Source organism: Myotis daubentonii, chromosome 11 (genome assembly GCF_963259705.1).
Source record: "Myotis daubentonii chromosome 11, mMyoDau2.1, whole genome shotgun sequence".
NCBI classification, from domain to species: Eukaryota; Metazoa; Chordata; class Mammalia; order Chiroptera; family Vespertilionidae; genus Myotis; species Myotis daubentonii.
The window spans coordinates 47941058-47955389 of record NC_081850.1 but is presented as its reverse complement, the minus strand read 5'-3'; the positions used below and the strand labels follow the sequence as shown (position 1 = coordinate 47955389).

At 42.7% G+C, this 14332-nt stretch overlaps 1 protein-coding gene across 2 annotated transcripts in view; it reads left to right on the top strand.

The window, feature by feature from the left end:
• The first annotated feature begins 1154 nt into the window (after window positions 1–1154).
• Window positions 1155–14332, top strand: part of RASEF (RAS and EF-hand domain containing) — a 58708-nt gene continuing 45530 nt past the window's right edge. For both annotated transcript variants that reach the window (XM_059657010.1, XM_059657009.1), the window contains exon 1: window positions 1155–1918. In XM_059657010.1, the coding sequence (XP_059512993.1) occupies window positions 1479–1918 (440 nt within the window). In that variant the 5' untranslated portion in view covers window positions 1155–1478. The remainder of the gene's footprint in view (window positions 1919–14332) is intronic.

Sequence of the window (14332 nt, the reverse complement as noted above, 5' to 3'; positions counted from 1 at the left end):
ATATAATGTGAACAAAGTGAAAATAACCCAAACGCATTTTCTCAGGCTGTAGGAATCACAGAAAGGAACATATGCTACAGAAGTCATATGACAGAGTGAAGGTCTCTTGTAAATGGAGAGACAAGATTTATTTGTATTTTTTTGTTAATCCTCACCCAAGGCTATATTTTTCATTGATTTTTAGAGAGAGTGGAAGGGAGGGGGAGAGACAGAGAAACCTAGATATGAGAGCGACACATCAATTGGTTGCCTTCCGCACAGGCCCCACTGCAACTGAGGCACATGCCCTTGACCGGAATTGAACCCGCAGCCCTTCAGTTTGTGGGCCAGCAAAACTGATGAGGGCAAGAAGAACAAGATTTTTAAAAAGGATCAAAATGAAGTAATTTTAAAGACCTTGTACCTATAAAACAGTCAGTATAACGAAACAATAGCTTTGTTGAAATAAGTGTTTAAGATCAAAGGGGAACATACATTTGGATATATCATTTCCATAGATTTTTTTTTTTAAAGAAAAGCTACCCCAGTCTGGTTAACATTGCTGCCTACCAAGGAGTTAGGTTATTAATTTTCACTCAGGTTGAGACAAAGAGTGAGAAAAATTATTTGGATGTGGGAACCTGGAAGATCTATATGATTTCTACTGCGTATTAACTAGTTGGACTTTAATGTTGGATGGACATGTGTTAAGGAGAGCCGGGAAAATCAGAGAATGGGGTCTTCTGGTCAATCGCACACCTTGGTTGTAAGAAAATATGCATATACAGAAGTTTACCAATTTTCCAGAATTAGAAGAGAATAAAATGCACATAACAATCATCTGGAACCCTAACCCTACCTTCCTTTTCCCTTTCTGTCCAGTTAGTCTCTTCCTAAAGTCATGCCAGTAACATACCTGTGGGGGAGCTTAGTTCTTGGTTTCACTCCAGCAAGAGTTTACCTCCAAGGGCCTGGTAACGCTCCTGCCGCACCCCCAGTTCCACCTGGGTCCCCAATTTCAACAGCCCCAAATCCATGCTCTTGCCAGATCCGCATACGGAAAGCACCGCCAGGCTCCCGGAGGCGTGGGAACCAGCGCCGGCGCTCCTCCTCTCGGGCTGGGCTGGGCGGGGCCGGTCCCGCCAGGAAAGTGGCAGGTGCCTCGTGCCTGGATCTCAGTCTCTGGCGGGCTCCCCGCGTGGTGCGCGCAGCCAGGAGCGCACTTGCCGGGCTTGTGGGCCGGCAGCGGGCCAGCAGGGCTCCGTGCGCGGGACCTGGGCCCGTGTGGGAGCGCGCCGACCTCGCCCGCCTAGAGCTTCGCGCCGCCCGGACGTTCTGCAGGTGGCAGAACCCGCCGGACCAGCCCAGCTCGGCACGACTCCCGGCGGCGGCGGGTGGCCCCGGACTTCCCGCTTTCGCCGCAACCAGGGCGCGCAGGACGCCCGTCGCGTCCCGTCCCGATCCGTCCCGGAGCTCCCGAGGCCGCCCCGTCGGGCGGGATGGAGGCGGAAGGGGACCCGGAGGAGCTGCTGGCCCGGCTGCGCGCCGTCTTCGCCGCCTGCGACGCGAACCGCTCGGGGCGCCTGGAGCGCGACGAGTTCAGCGCGCTGTGCGCGGAGCTGCGCGTGCGGCCGGCCGACGCCGAGGCCGTGTTCCAGCGGCTGGACTCGGACCGCGACGGCGCCATCACATTCCAGGAGTTCGCGCGCGGCTTCCGCGGGGCCCGCCGCGGGGGCCGGCGCCGGGGCTGCGGGCTGCGGCCGGGGCCCGCTCCGCCCGAGTCCCAGGCTGGGTCCGACTCCGGGGACAGTGAGGAGGACGAGGACGACCAGGACGCGGCCGCGGAGGTGCTGGCGGCCCCTCGGGGCTCGGCTGGCCCTGGCCCCGCCTGGCGGGACTTCCAGGCGCGACTCGGGGAGGAGGCCAAGTTCATCCCCAGGTGCGTGTCTGGGTTGGAAGGCGGGCGGTACAAATGGTGTTTCTGTGCAGACTCACTGAACCCTCTCTTCTTGGTGAGTTGCTTTTCTCCATTCACTAACTTTTCCGAGACCGCGGTCCCCTGAGAGTTCAGGAAAGGGCATGCGTTCAGAATAAGGGTGTGGAGGAGCAAGTTTCAAATGCCCACTTCTGAGCCCTGCAAAAGGTGGTTGGTTAGTTACAGGGGCCACGGTGAACTCCTGTGTCCAGAGATTCTTCCAGGACATGGGCGAGGAGCGCGGGCTCCTCCGTGCCACCTGGTTATGTCATCTGCTGGAGGACTTCCGGGAGCTGGGGGCGGTGGTGACCCGGGCCCGTGGCCAATTTGGTCTTCGCTATAGCAGTTTTTGCCTGTGTTGTTTTCCTACTACTAAATAGAAAAAGATACCTTATTGGGCATCTGTATTGCTGGACACATATAGGTATTTTATAGAGTTCATCTGTTTAAATTTCAGAATAACCTTGGGGACGGGGTAGACTTTCTTTTTTCCCACGGATGAAGAAACTTAGACCCAGAAATGTATGCCTATAAAATGTCAAGGGACTTGCACAGTTTAAATAAAAGCGCAGGGATTTGATCCCAGATGTTGTGAATTGAAAAACTGTCTTTATATACAACAGAATAAAATGATAAGATTATACAATAAATTCTCTACTCCTATGACTGATTCCAACAGAAATAACATAATATAAAGTTACTAACTTAATTCTTAGCAGGAAAGGGGATGCCTGCTGGTTCAGGGCAGGGAGGTCCCACCGCAGGTGTTTTTTGGTTTGGGATTCATTTGCTCTGTCTCTGCCTGGTGTCACGGTGTGTCTCTGGCAGCTGCTATCACGTCTTCCTCAGGCACTACAAACATGTGAATGTTGTAACATGGTTTTTTTGCTTTCTGCTTAGATTTCAGTTGAAATTTTATGGAGCTCTGGCTACCATCATTAAGAAAATCTGAAATACCTCGTGTTAATTGGCGGTTCACATATCTGAGACATAAGACTCAGAAAAGGAAAGTTCCCTGACAGACAGGCAGCAGTGAGATGGGCTCACCTATTCATAGATTAGGGGCAAGGAGTCCTCACTTCCGCCTTCTCCCAAATAGTCTCTGCAGTTTGGAAAGTACAGGGAACACGGGATGGAGAATGACTCACTGCAGGATAAGAAGGATTGTGTGGAGAAAGAGGGTGTGATACTCATCTTTTCTAGTATTTACAAATGAATTAAAATGCAGTGTCTCCACCAGGGAAGTAGGAAATTTAAACATTGCTATACACTCTGCTCTTTGAATCATCTTTCACTTTGTCACTTGGTTTAGGGCCGGTGAATTAAAATGGTAACACTTTTAGGAATAAGGAAGAGTGAGTTCACATCATGTCATTTTTATGTATATATGTACACACACATATGAATCTACTTTTCACAGTTGTCAGGTCTCAGCAGCAGTTGTTTGACGCTTAACCCTTAAGTAATTAAAACGAGCTTCCTAGGATCAGTGTACAAACCGGAACTTATTAGTATTGATGATATTATCATTATAATATGTTTCAAACTCTTCAAAGGTTATTACATTTAATGGCTACCAGTGTCACCTGGTAGACTCGTGTCCTAAGCCCCACCCCCTTCTATGGGAGATAAACAAGTACAATATTTACCTTCCTGTACTTGTTTAAGTGGAAAAGAACTGAACAGAGCTGCTTCATCTGATTGTTACCATGGCAGCCATAACTGTTTTGGTAAATTGGATTGCTTCTATTCCACTTCCTCATACAGCTGTTCTCCTTCCCTTCCTCTCATCCAATTGTGATAAAAATCTTTTGTTATTGATAATGCCATTGCCATTATTTCAGCCAGATAAATTCTGCAAACATTACTGAGTGTCTGTTTTGGGCTGGATACTCTCTTAGGTCCTGTCCTAGGTCCCCGCAGACAAAGAGAAGGACAAGCTGTAGTTCATACCCTCAAGAAGTTCATAGTGTGGGTGAAACATTTTTCAAAAATTTTCTCAAAGACCCTTTAAAGGCAAGATAATTATTTGCAGGAAGCTCCATCTATTGTAGACATAGCTTGACAGACTTCTGCAAGCAGGAACTTTCTTTGAAGTCTTGAGTTCTCTTTTTAAAATAATTATGTATTTGGTCATTTTACTCCATAATGTAGTGGAGCTGCTTTTAATATAAAACATGCTTTCTTCCAAGGGCAAATTGTCTTTCTGGAAAGGTGCACTGGTTCATCTGGAGGCTTTGTTTCCCTCCTGGCACTCTCATCTTCCTCCTGGTACGCTGTTCCATGCCTGTGGGGTGGTAGAGGATGTATTCATATACAGTTTGAGGAGAACAAATACTGCTGGGGTCCAACCCCAGCAGGTCCAGGGGTCCCCAAAGGTGTAGACGGAGTCGGCGAAGAAGGAATGACACGGAGACAGCATTCAGTTGATCAGCAGCCTAGCCAGGATCTCTAGCCAGGATCTCCAGCCAAGTTCTGTTCAGGATCTCCAGCGAAGTTCTGGTTAGGATCTCCAGCCAGGTTCTGTGTCCATGTTCTCTTGCTAGGTTCTCCAGCCAGGTTCTCCAGGTTCTCCAGCCAGGTTCAGTCACCAGGTTCTAGTCAGGTTCTCTTGCCATGTTCTAGCCAGGTTCTGTAGCCAGGTTCTCTCGCTAGGTTCTGTCTCTAGGTTCTGTGGCCAGTTTCTGTCCAGGATCTTTTGCCATGTTCTCTCCAGTGAAGTTCTTCTGTCTCTAGGTTCTGTGTAGGTTCTGTCTTCTAAGTTCTGTCTTGTTACATCTGTATTTATACCAGTTGATTCCAATCCTATCAATCTCTATTCCAAAGGTTAGGGCGTTTCTTATCTCCATTCCAGGGAGTAAAGATTATGTAGCTTAAGCATGATTGTTCGTAGTTAAAGTGATTAATTACCCGCCTGGCACTTAGTTAAGAGGTTTTATTCCCTCCCTAACTTCAGGGGAAAATCCCTACCTGGGGAAACAACCTTTCTCAGAGAGGTGACCTTGGTTAAAACACATAGTGCCAAGAAGGTGAGCAAACATATTAAGAACAGTATGCCATATATGCCATGTCCCTTGAAACAGCAAGCATAGACCGGCTCCCGGCAAAATACCAGATATAAGAATGGTTGGGTAGGCCAGTGTGGCTCAGTGGTTGAGCGTCAAACTATGAACCAGGAGGTCATGGTTTGATTCCTGGTCTGGGCAAATGCCGGGGTTTTGGGTTCTATCCCCAGTGTGGGGTATGCAGGAGGCAGCCAACCAATGATTCTCTCTCATCATTGATGTTTCTAACTCTCCCTCTCCCTTCCTATCTGAAATCAGTAAAAATATATTTAAAAATAAAAAGCATGTTTGGTTCCTATAGAGGCAAACATGGAAATGATTTCCATTTCAAAGTTTATTCAAGCTCTTAGATCAAAATATTAAGAAAATTTGGGTTAAATTCTCCAGTCATAAGTTACTGTGATATTAGAGAGAAAATAATACTGCATTTTGAAAGGATGAAAATGGGATCTGGGATGTGTCAACACATTCTTAAGTTCTTTTCCTCTTAGAAAACTGAGGGCTCCTTCCCTTAAAGGATGGGGGAGGGAGGTTTCCAAGCAGTCACATGGCCTGGGTATGTATACATGGTGGACAGGATCAGGACGGATTGTTACCACTTCATAGTAAGCTGGAACTAGGTCAGCCAGCAGATGAAACTGGAATGGGCAAGGTGATGTGGTTATGTAAGAGAATTCTGGAAGGAAGATTCTTCCAGGTCAAGAGAAGCCCTCGAAGTGGGCAGAGAACTTCCGGGGAGAGACAGAGAGCAGACTTGTACTAACAGCCTAGCTGATTTCTGGTGCCAGGGCCATTATCTTGGTGAAAGGGAGATGTGTACTCAGTAGGTACTCAATAAATGGACTCAATTAATATTTGCTGGATGAATTGGATAAGACTTTGTCTTCAGTTCCTTGGTTCATATACTGAGAAAGCAGTTAGTTCATTCTGGATGCCTTTTTTTTTTTTCAGTTTTCGATTTTTATCAAGTTCTCTGTGAATGCTGGTCATGGGGTTCAGAGATTGGCAGGGAGAGAAGGAAATTGTTTGTGTGTGTGTGTGTGTGTGTGTGTTCATTGAGCATTTGCCCTGGGGCAGGGGAATGGCGGAAGTCATCTCTGATCAGAGCTGAAGTTTTCAGAGTTTTCTCATTTCCATTTGAAGCAATTTTGAGTGTCACTTGTGAAATGATTCAGTTTGATAAATTAGCTTAGAACCCCACATTCTCAGAACAGAACCATGAGGGTCTAGCTGACACTGGGACCACCATGCTTTTATGAATTGGCACAGGTTCTGCCACAATAGCCAGATCAGGGATAGACCCAGGGCTGGTGCCTGGAGTGTAACAGGAGGTAGCGTGATTGGTGACCTGCCAGACAGGGCTAGGGTGGGATTTGGTCAGGCACTAAAAGTGGTTCTGTGTAGTCAGATGGTCCCTTCTGGTTCTGATATTTGAATTTCATCTCAAGCTAATACTTTATTTTTGGCTTCCTAGCCCCAGATATGTATTCTGGCCTCCCCAGCCTTATAGAACTGCCAGTTTTGGATGCACACAGCGTGGGCAGCTTTTCTCTCAGGTTTTGGTGAGAGATTATTTATTCTGCCCTGATGGGTGGGCAAAAAGAAAATGGCTTAAAATGGGATGTCATTGGAAGACTACGCTCCAAGAACCTCAGACTCTTCTTTAGCTTGTCTTTTAACATGCAATGTTGATTTACTACTCATCCAAATCACTGTTCAAAATCAGGGTCCTACTGCTCCTGTCACTTCGAGTTTGTGACAACCTTGACCTCTTTCTTGATTTCTTTGTGGTTGCATAGTCTTATTTCATTTGTGAAGTGGAAATAGCTACTACATGTTAAACTGCCTTGAACGGAGGTGTGGAAGCTGACAGCTGGACCTATAGATGATGGAAGAGGTCAGAATTCCATAGTAATTCAAATGTCTGTTGTTTCTTTTCCTCCTAAGATGGTATATACAATATACATTCTTGCTTTATCTATATCTTGCCAGGGCTTAGGGAGCCCTTGACTGCAGTATGTAGTTGGAAGGAAGAAGTGGGAAATGGTTATCATGGGTATTCAGGCTGTTTCTGTCTGATTATATTAGTCTCATGTCAGGTTGTAAAATGCAAAGTAAACACTAATTCTCAGAGAAAAGCTTTAAAGGTGGAATGAATGTATGACACATATGGTTTCCTTGGAATTATTCCCCACCATAAAAAACACAACAACACACAACAAAAACCAATTTCATTGCTTCAATTTGTAAATATTTGGGGTCTTCCAAATTATAATTATGAATTTTAACCCTTGAGGCCTTAGCCTGTGCATCTTATAAAAACAAGATATACAGCCCAGAGTTGTGTGACTCAGTAGGTTGATTGTAGTTCCGTGCACCAAAAGGTCACCAGTTCGATTCCTGGTCAGGGCACATACCCAGGTTTCGGGTTCGATCCCTGGTCAGGATGTGTGTGTGAGGCAACTGTTCTATGTTCTCTCTCACATTGATGTTTCTCTCACTTTTCTCTTCCTCTCCCATCCTCTCTCTCTAAAATCAATTTTATAAACATTAAAAACACACCAAGATACACAGATGCAGTCACTGTAACTTTTTAATTCTTTCTCTGGTTCACTCAGTATTGATGTGCCTGCCAGTGTTCTAGGAACTAGGGAGACTTTGTAAACCCGACCCTCACTTTCAAGGAGCTTATTGTCTCACCTTCTTAATTATCTAGAAGTTTTTGATGCCTGAAGGACCTGGGATGCAGTACGGTGGATGGAAAAACACTTCCTGGCACATACCCCGGACTATGGACATTTCATGTCAAGAGTGTTTCTCAAATCAGGGCTATAAACCCTATCGGGTATTTACATGTATGCTTGGGAGTCTTAGAAGACTAAACATTTCGGTTTTCATTTAATGAAAGATTAAAAAAAAAACCAGTTAATTTGAGCACATTTGGAGTTGCCTAGATGACTCATCCATTACAGATTTGGCTACACAACTTCATAACCTGCCTTGTGATTAAGATTGTACAGAATCCCCCAACACTACAGTCATTGCTGTGGGGGGAAGAGGAAGGCAGAGCAGTGAGCTTACTGTATGAATGATGTGTTCATGTGGAATGGAGTGACCGAGAACACAGCATTGGGTCATCTGTAGTCTCAATAGAAAGTGGTAGGACAATGGGGTTTGTTCATGTAACCCTGCTCAAAAGAGCCACATGCCAGCTCCTGGTACCATATGGATATCGGCTGTGGTGATTTAGTTTCTCTTCAAGTGCACCCTCCTGTCAGATTAGGTGAATGTTGCTGATTCTGATTTCAATGATTTAGTAAATGTGTGTTGGTCTTATAAATTTTTGGAGCTGTAAGTATAAGGAGCTTATATCTGGTTTATATTTGTTCATAGTTAGGTAATATGATATAAACAATATTTATGTCAACTCTGGAATCCATAGGAAGTGTCTTTTTTACTAAGGTTGCATATTTATCAAGTGTGAGAAATATTCTTCTAAAAGGCCTTGAAATCCTCTAGAACTACATAGGATCGAGAACATTTGTTTCTCTATTTTTCATTGCGAATCTACATTGTCTGTCATTTAAATTGAGGGCATAATGCTGTGGAGAAAAAATCATCTTAAATTATTCTCAGTCTTGTCATTTTTCCACAGAAGAAACTCTTTTCTTGCCTTTTTCCTCCCTCCCTCCTGTGCTTCCAAATTTTTTCTTTTTTGTAGCCACATGTGCCCAGGACTGCGCTGGGCCCAGGCTTTCAAATAGTATCCTATCAAAAATCAAAGTTTCTTGGCCAGTTTCTCTCTATCCAGAGGTGATGGCATCAGTGAGGGTACAGAGTGGAAGAATCATGAGGGGGATGGTCTGGATTCAGCTCTCACCAGTGGCCAGAAATCAAGCAGACCAATTAAATTCAGGGAGTTTCCTCCTGTCTTCAGTAGAGAAGTTATCTCCAGTCATCTACTGTGGGGGTGTCACAGCTCCAGCAAGAGAGACTCTAGGCCCCTGTCAGATGATCTCTGGGTTCCCTTTTCTTACCTGTGGGTGACTGATGCGATGGATGGGCTCACACTCAGAGGCCTCTGGGTCCAGGTGGGTAACATTGCTTCAGTGGACTGGAGTGGAGTCTGGACCAGGAGGAGGCTCTGCTTCTTCTGTTAGGGGGATGGACAGTTGCTGCCATGCTGGATGTAGACCCAGTCTTGCCAGTGATGCCAACTTATAAAGATGGTGAAAAATGCAGATGTTAAATGAAAATTTCTAATTTTGCATGATCTGTGAAGGTCAAAACATGGAGATGAAAACAATACTGTGTCCAGTTTGCAACCTCTATTTCCTACCTGTGAATGGTAAATTCACCTGTCAGGTGTGATCTTGCTTTGAAGATCTGTGTTGATGCTAGGGTGTGGTTCCATGGCATTCTAATTCAGAACTTTCACTGTGCTCCTTCTTCCCCTTTCAAGTTGGTGGAATAGTAATTTGACCCAGAAATACTGTTTTTATTCTTGCTCTTGGACAAGAATAATTGGCTTTACTCAAACTCTACTGTGTTGTTAGTTATCTCATGCACAAAATGCCTTCACAGCAACCTCCAGACATGCATGACCAAATGTTTGAGTACTGTCTCCTAGCCAAGTTGACAAGTAAAATTAACCATCACAGTCACGAAGGAACTTTCTCAGAGTCTCAGTTTTTGAGATTTCCTATGTTAGGGGAATCAGTTTCAAAAGATCAGAGAGCATTTTTTAATGCCTTCAGCTTATAAAATATGTACCAGAAAACTTTCAAATATTTATTCGAATCTGGAAAAAAATCCCTGTACATATGTTATATTCCTCCTGTACCCCTTCCAAATGCCTCAACACTTCAAAACAACGTACTGAATTTCTAGGGCAACTTTAGAGTTATTAACATTTTTCTATCTGCCAAGAAAAGCTTTGCCCTACATGTGGTTATGGCTCTAAGATGCTCCCTGGGAGAAGAGGGCTTATTATTCACACTTGTCTCTACCCTTTCCTTCTCACCCTTCAGTCTCATTCTTCATCTAAATATCTGTAACTCCAAACTGAGCGCGTCCGATGAGACAGCTTGGATTTAAGCAGCCTTAGCCGTCTGGCAAGCCAACCAAACCTTTACATGGCTGCACTTTCCCAGGCAAACTAAGTGCTTGCTTGCTCACTTCCTTTATCCCTTCCCTTCCTTCTCCCTCTCTCCCTCCCTTCTGCAAATGCCTTCTGGGAAGGCATTATGCTAAAAAATCCAAAGGCTGAAGATTTAATGAGAGACAGTAACAAATTCCTTTCAGTTGGAACAAGTTCTTACTCTGCTGTCACCAACTGCTAGTTTTTGTCCCTGAGTTGGTTGTTGCTAACAGGGATGCAATTTGAGAGGCATAGGGAAGGCCAGATACAAAAACTCAGCCATCAGAAAGCGGCTAGTTCCAGGCTCCTATTTCCAGGATGAGGCATCGTTCAGTTCCCAGGAACTCAGCAGACACTAGTTTTAAATCTTTTTCTCAGGCTTTGATCCTCAAGGGCCTCAGACCAGCAGCACTGGCCATACCTGAGAGCTCTTCTAGACGTGGGTAAAGAAATTATAGTATTTGTAGATCTGTTATCTTCATTGCTGTGGAGTGTTCCACAATTTATCCATTTTACCTTTAATGAATGTTTGGGTAATTTCTACTTTGTGACTATTACATGTAGTACTGTAGTGAGCAGTTTTATCATGTGTCATTTGGTAAGCATGTGGACACACACAATGCATTGCTTGTAATAACTGCAAAATAATTTAAGCTTTCCTTGCTAACTCAGGTAGTCTCGCCTTACCCCTGGGCAGTAGTGGAGTGATATTCCTAGGATTTGTGGAGATGGTAGTTCAACTTGACTTTTTTAGTTCCTGTAGACATTTTCTGTTTTGCTGTCAGTTACGATTTACTATTGTCAGTACTTCCTTCTTTCTTGGGGACCTTTATTTTCTGAAGATTCAGAAAGTAAATGATCAGATATATTAGAATTGTGTTTTAAAACCACTGTTGGAGTGCAGGCTATTCCTGAACTAAGCAGGGTGTCTCAGAGACTGTTCCTCATTCTTTCCTGACTCTCACCCTTCTGGATGGACTCTTCATGGTACCAAGTTACCTGAGTTTCAGATGGCTGGAGTGCCATAATGTTGAGATTATTATTTTTTTTTGCAGTTTTATTTTCCATTTGTATCCAAATTTTAACTCCTTTTCCCATTTTGTTCATATTGAAAGCTCTCCAAAGTAGACATTGTAGTTCTAAATGATCTTTTAAAAAATAATGCCATTAAGAAAGGTCAGCACAAATCATGGATGTATAATATATATATAAAATCATACATATATATATATATATATGGAGTAGGCACCAAGCCAAGAGTGGCTGTGGGTTTATGCTGAAATGAACCCTTGGGAGTCTGGCAAAATAGGGACTTACAGCTCCCTCTTAGGCTCCCAGTTGATCATTGAAGTTATTTTTAATACTCTCTCTTTCTTTTTTTTTTTTTTTTTTGAGTTAGGTAAAAGCTACAAAAACTATACATGAAGGTAAACAGATACTACTGCTTCGTGTTTGTTTGTTTTTTTCTTGTCCATTCACGTGAATTTTTGTAATAACTTCATTATAGCTTCTTCTTTAGTACTTGGATTTAAAGCTACTGTTCAACATATATTTCCATTTTGTTTAGTAGCTTTTGGGCCAGTTGTACTGCCCTGAGAGGTTGTTATCCATGCAGATGAGAGAGGAGGGCAGCTTATACCACAGGGAGCCAGGGAAGAGTAAAGGTTTGGGGTGGAAACATAAACTGAGATAAATTAAATACACAGGTCACTTATCTGATGAACCAGTGCTTTGAGATGATGACTCAACTGAGAGAAGACTGGGTTTTTCTTTTCTTGGCTCTCCTACAGGGCTGGGGTCAGATTCCTTCAGGAGATAGTGTTTGCAAATCTGAGTCTCATTTGCTCTTTTTGTGGGCTGGGGCTCTGGGAGCTCAAAGAGGGCTAGTTTTCAGGACAATTGATACTTGTATAATATGAAAAAGTCAGATTTTAATAGGATTTTTAGCTACTTTCATTTTTTAATAACATCCCAGAAAATCACCTTTCAGTTCTTCAGAAAATCAAATGAAAAAATAATTAAATTCCTGCAGGTTGCTGGGAAAGCAATGAAGTGGACAGGTGATGAGCAGCGTAGTGTATCGGGGAAGCGTCTGCCTTGTGGAAAATACGCCCCAGGCACGAGTCTCTCAAAGGGTCTTCACTGTTGAAATGTGGGACTTAAGATGTAAGGGACATTTTATTTTAAATGGGATATGTGTTCAAGAAATTTATAAGAAAATCTCTAAGAACTAATTTTGCTTTAGTTTGATATTTTTGGCCCATCTTTTTGCATAAAGGAGAGATGCTGGAAAGCATTATTGATTTATCTTCATGTCTGATGGTTAGGTAGCAAGGTAGGTAGATAAAAATCAATGATTCTTAAAATTAAAAGCAGACTTTAAAAATTCTTTCTCGGACAGGTCTTCTGTTCAGTAACTAAACTAACACTACCATGTACCCAAGCAGTTTTCATTTAAGATAGTTCAAAAATGTTGTCATTGAAAAGAAATTGTCATTTCATTACACAGTCTTCCAGAGCAACTCTTGTAACTTTGAAAGAGGCTTTTAGGAAGGCCAGGGAAGGTTGTGTACAATCTCCAACAAAGATTCTTGCCAGTATCATCTGTACTCTGGCGTAAGGTTGATATTTAACTGTTGAAAAAAATGAGACTATAGCTACAGCACCAGTTATCCTTCCATGATATTAACAATAATTTAGTTAGTCATTCAATAATTAGTAGTGTTTAACATGTATTAAATACGAATTTAAGAAGTACACTTGCTGCTAAGCGAACAAGAACGCAATTATATCCCTAATAAACTAATTTTAGGAGAGCAAATGTGCTTTTTACTGGTAATCATGATTCTGTAGTATATTTAGAAAGCATCCTCTGTACAAAGTGCTGAGGAGCACAGTGAGAGCAAATTCTGAGATAAGCTTAGAGCAAGTTTGATTAATGGAGGATATTCTCAATTCCTTTTTTTTGGATTGACGTGTAAATATTGACACATCTAAATGTGTCAGCTCATGATTGTTACAAATTCTCTGTTTTCTCTCCCTTTAAAGGACTTTGAACGTTTCTTAACTTTTATGATAAGACTTGGCAAATACATTGTCTTCATTTATGACTCTTTTAAATGTTTTCCTATATTTAGATGCTCCAAATTGTAGGCCTTTTCAGTTTTATCCTATTCTGGTACATAATGTAAGTTTAATCAAGTAAAAAAGGAGGTCCATCAAAAGATTTTCCCCATAAGGTACAATGTTCCAAATCATAATTACAGAATTTTGGAGTAAATTTGTACAACATTTGAGCTCTCATCATTTACTCTATTTAGTCTGCCTGCCTTCCTGGTATCAGGCTTAGTTTTCAATTGATTCCACACTGTTAACAGCTTCAAAGGCAGAAGGAAGGTAGTTTTTCTAGTTCCCATGTTGATTAATTTCATTAAAGTTTTCTCATAGATTTTAAACCAAATGTAATGAAAACATATAGGAATAGTTTGCAAAAAGCATAGAATGATTAGCTAAGTAGTTCTTCAAATGTTCAAACATTTCTTTCTTTTTTTTTAAATTAAATCTTTATTGTTCAGATTATTACATTTGTTCCTCTTTCCCCCCCCCCCCCCATAATTCCCCTCCTCCCAGTTCCCGCCCCACCCTCCGCCCTCACTCCCCACCCACTGTCCTCATCCATAGGTGCACGATTTTTGTCCAGTCTCTTCCCACATCTCCCATACCCCTTTCCCCCCAAGAATAGTCAGTCCATTCCCTTTCTATGTCCCTGATTCTATTATAATCAACAGTTCATTCTGTTCATCAGATTATTTATTCACTTGATTCTTAGATTCACTTGTTGATAGATCCGTATTTGTTGTTCATAATTTGTATCTTTACCTTTTTCTTCCTCTTCCTCTTCTTAAAGGATACCTTTCAGCATTTCATATAATCCTGGTTTGGTGGTGATGAACTCCTTTAGCTTTTCCTTATCTGTGAAGCTCTTTATCTGACCTTCAATTCTGAATGATAGCTTTGCTGGATAAAGTAATCTTGGTTGTAGGTTCTTGGTATTCATCACTTTGTTTTTTTTTGTTTTAAATATATTTTATTGATTTTTTTACAGAGAGGAAGGGAGAGAGATAGAGAGCTAGAAACATCGATGAGAGAGAAACATTGATCAGCTGCCTCCTG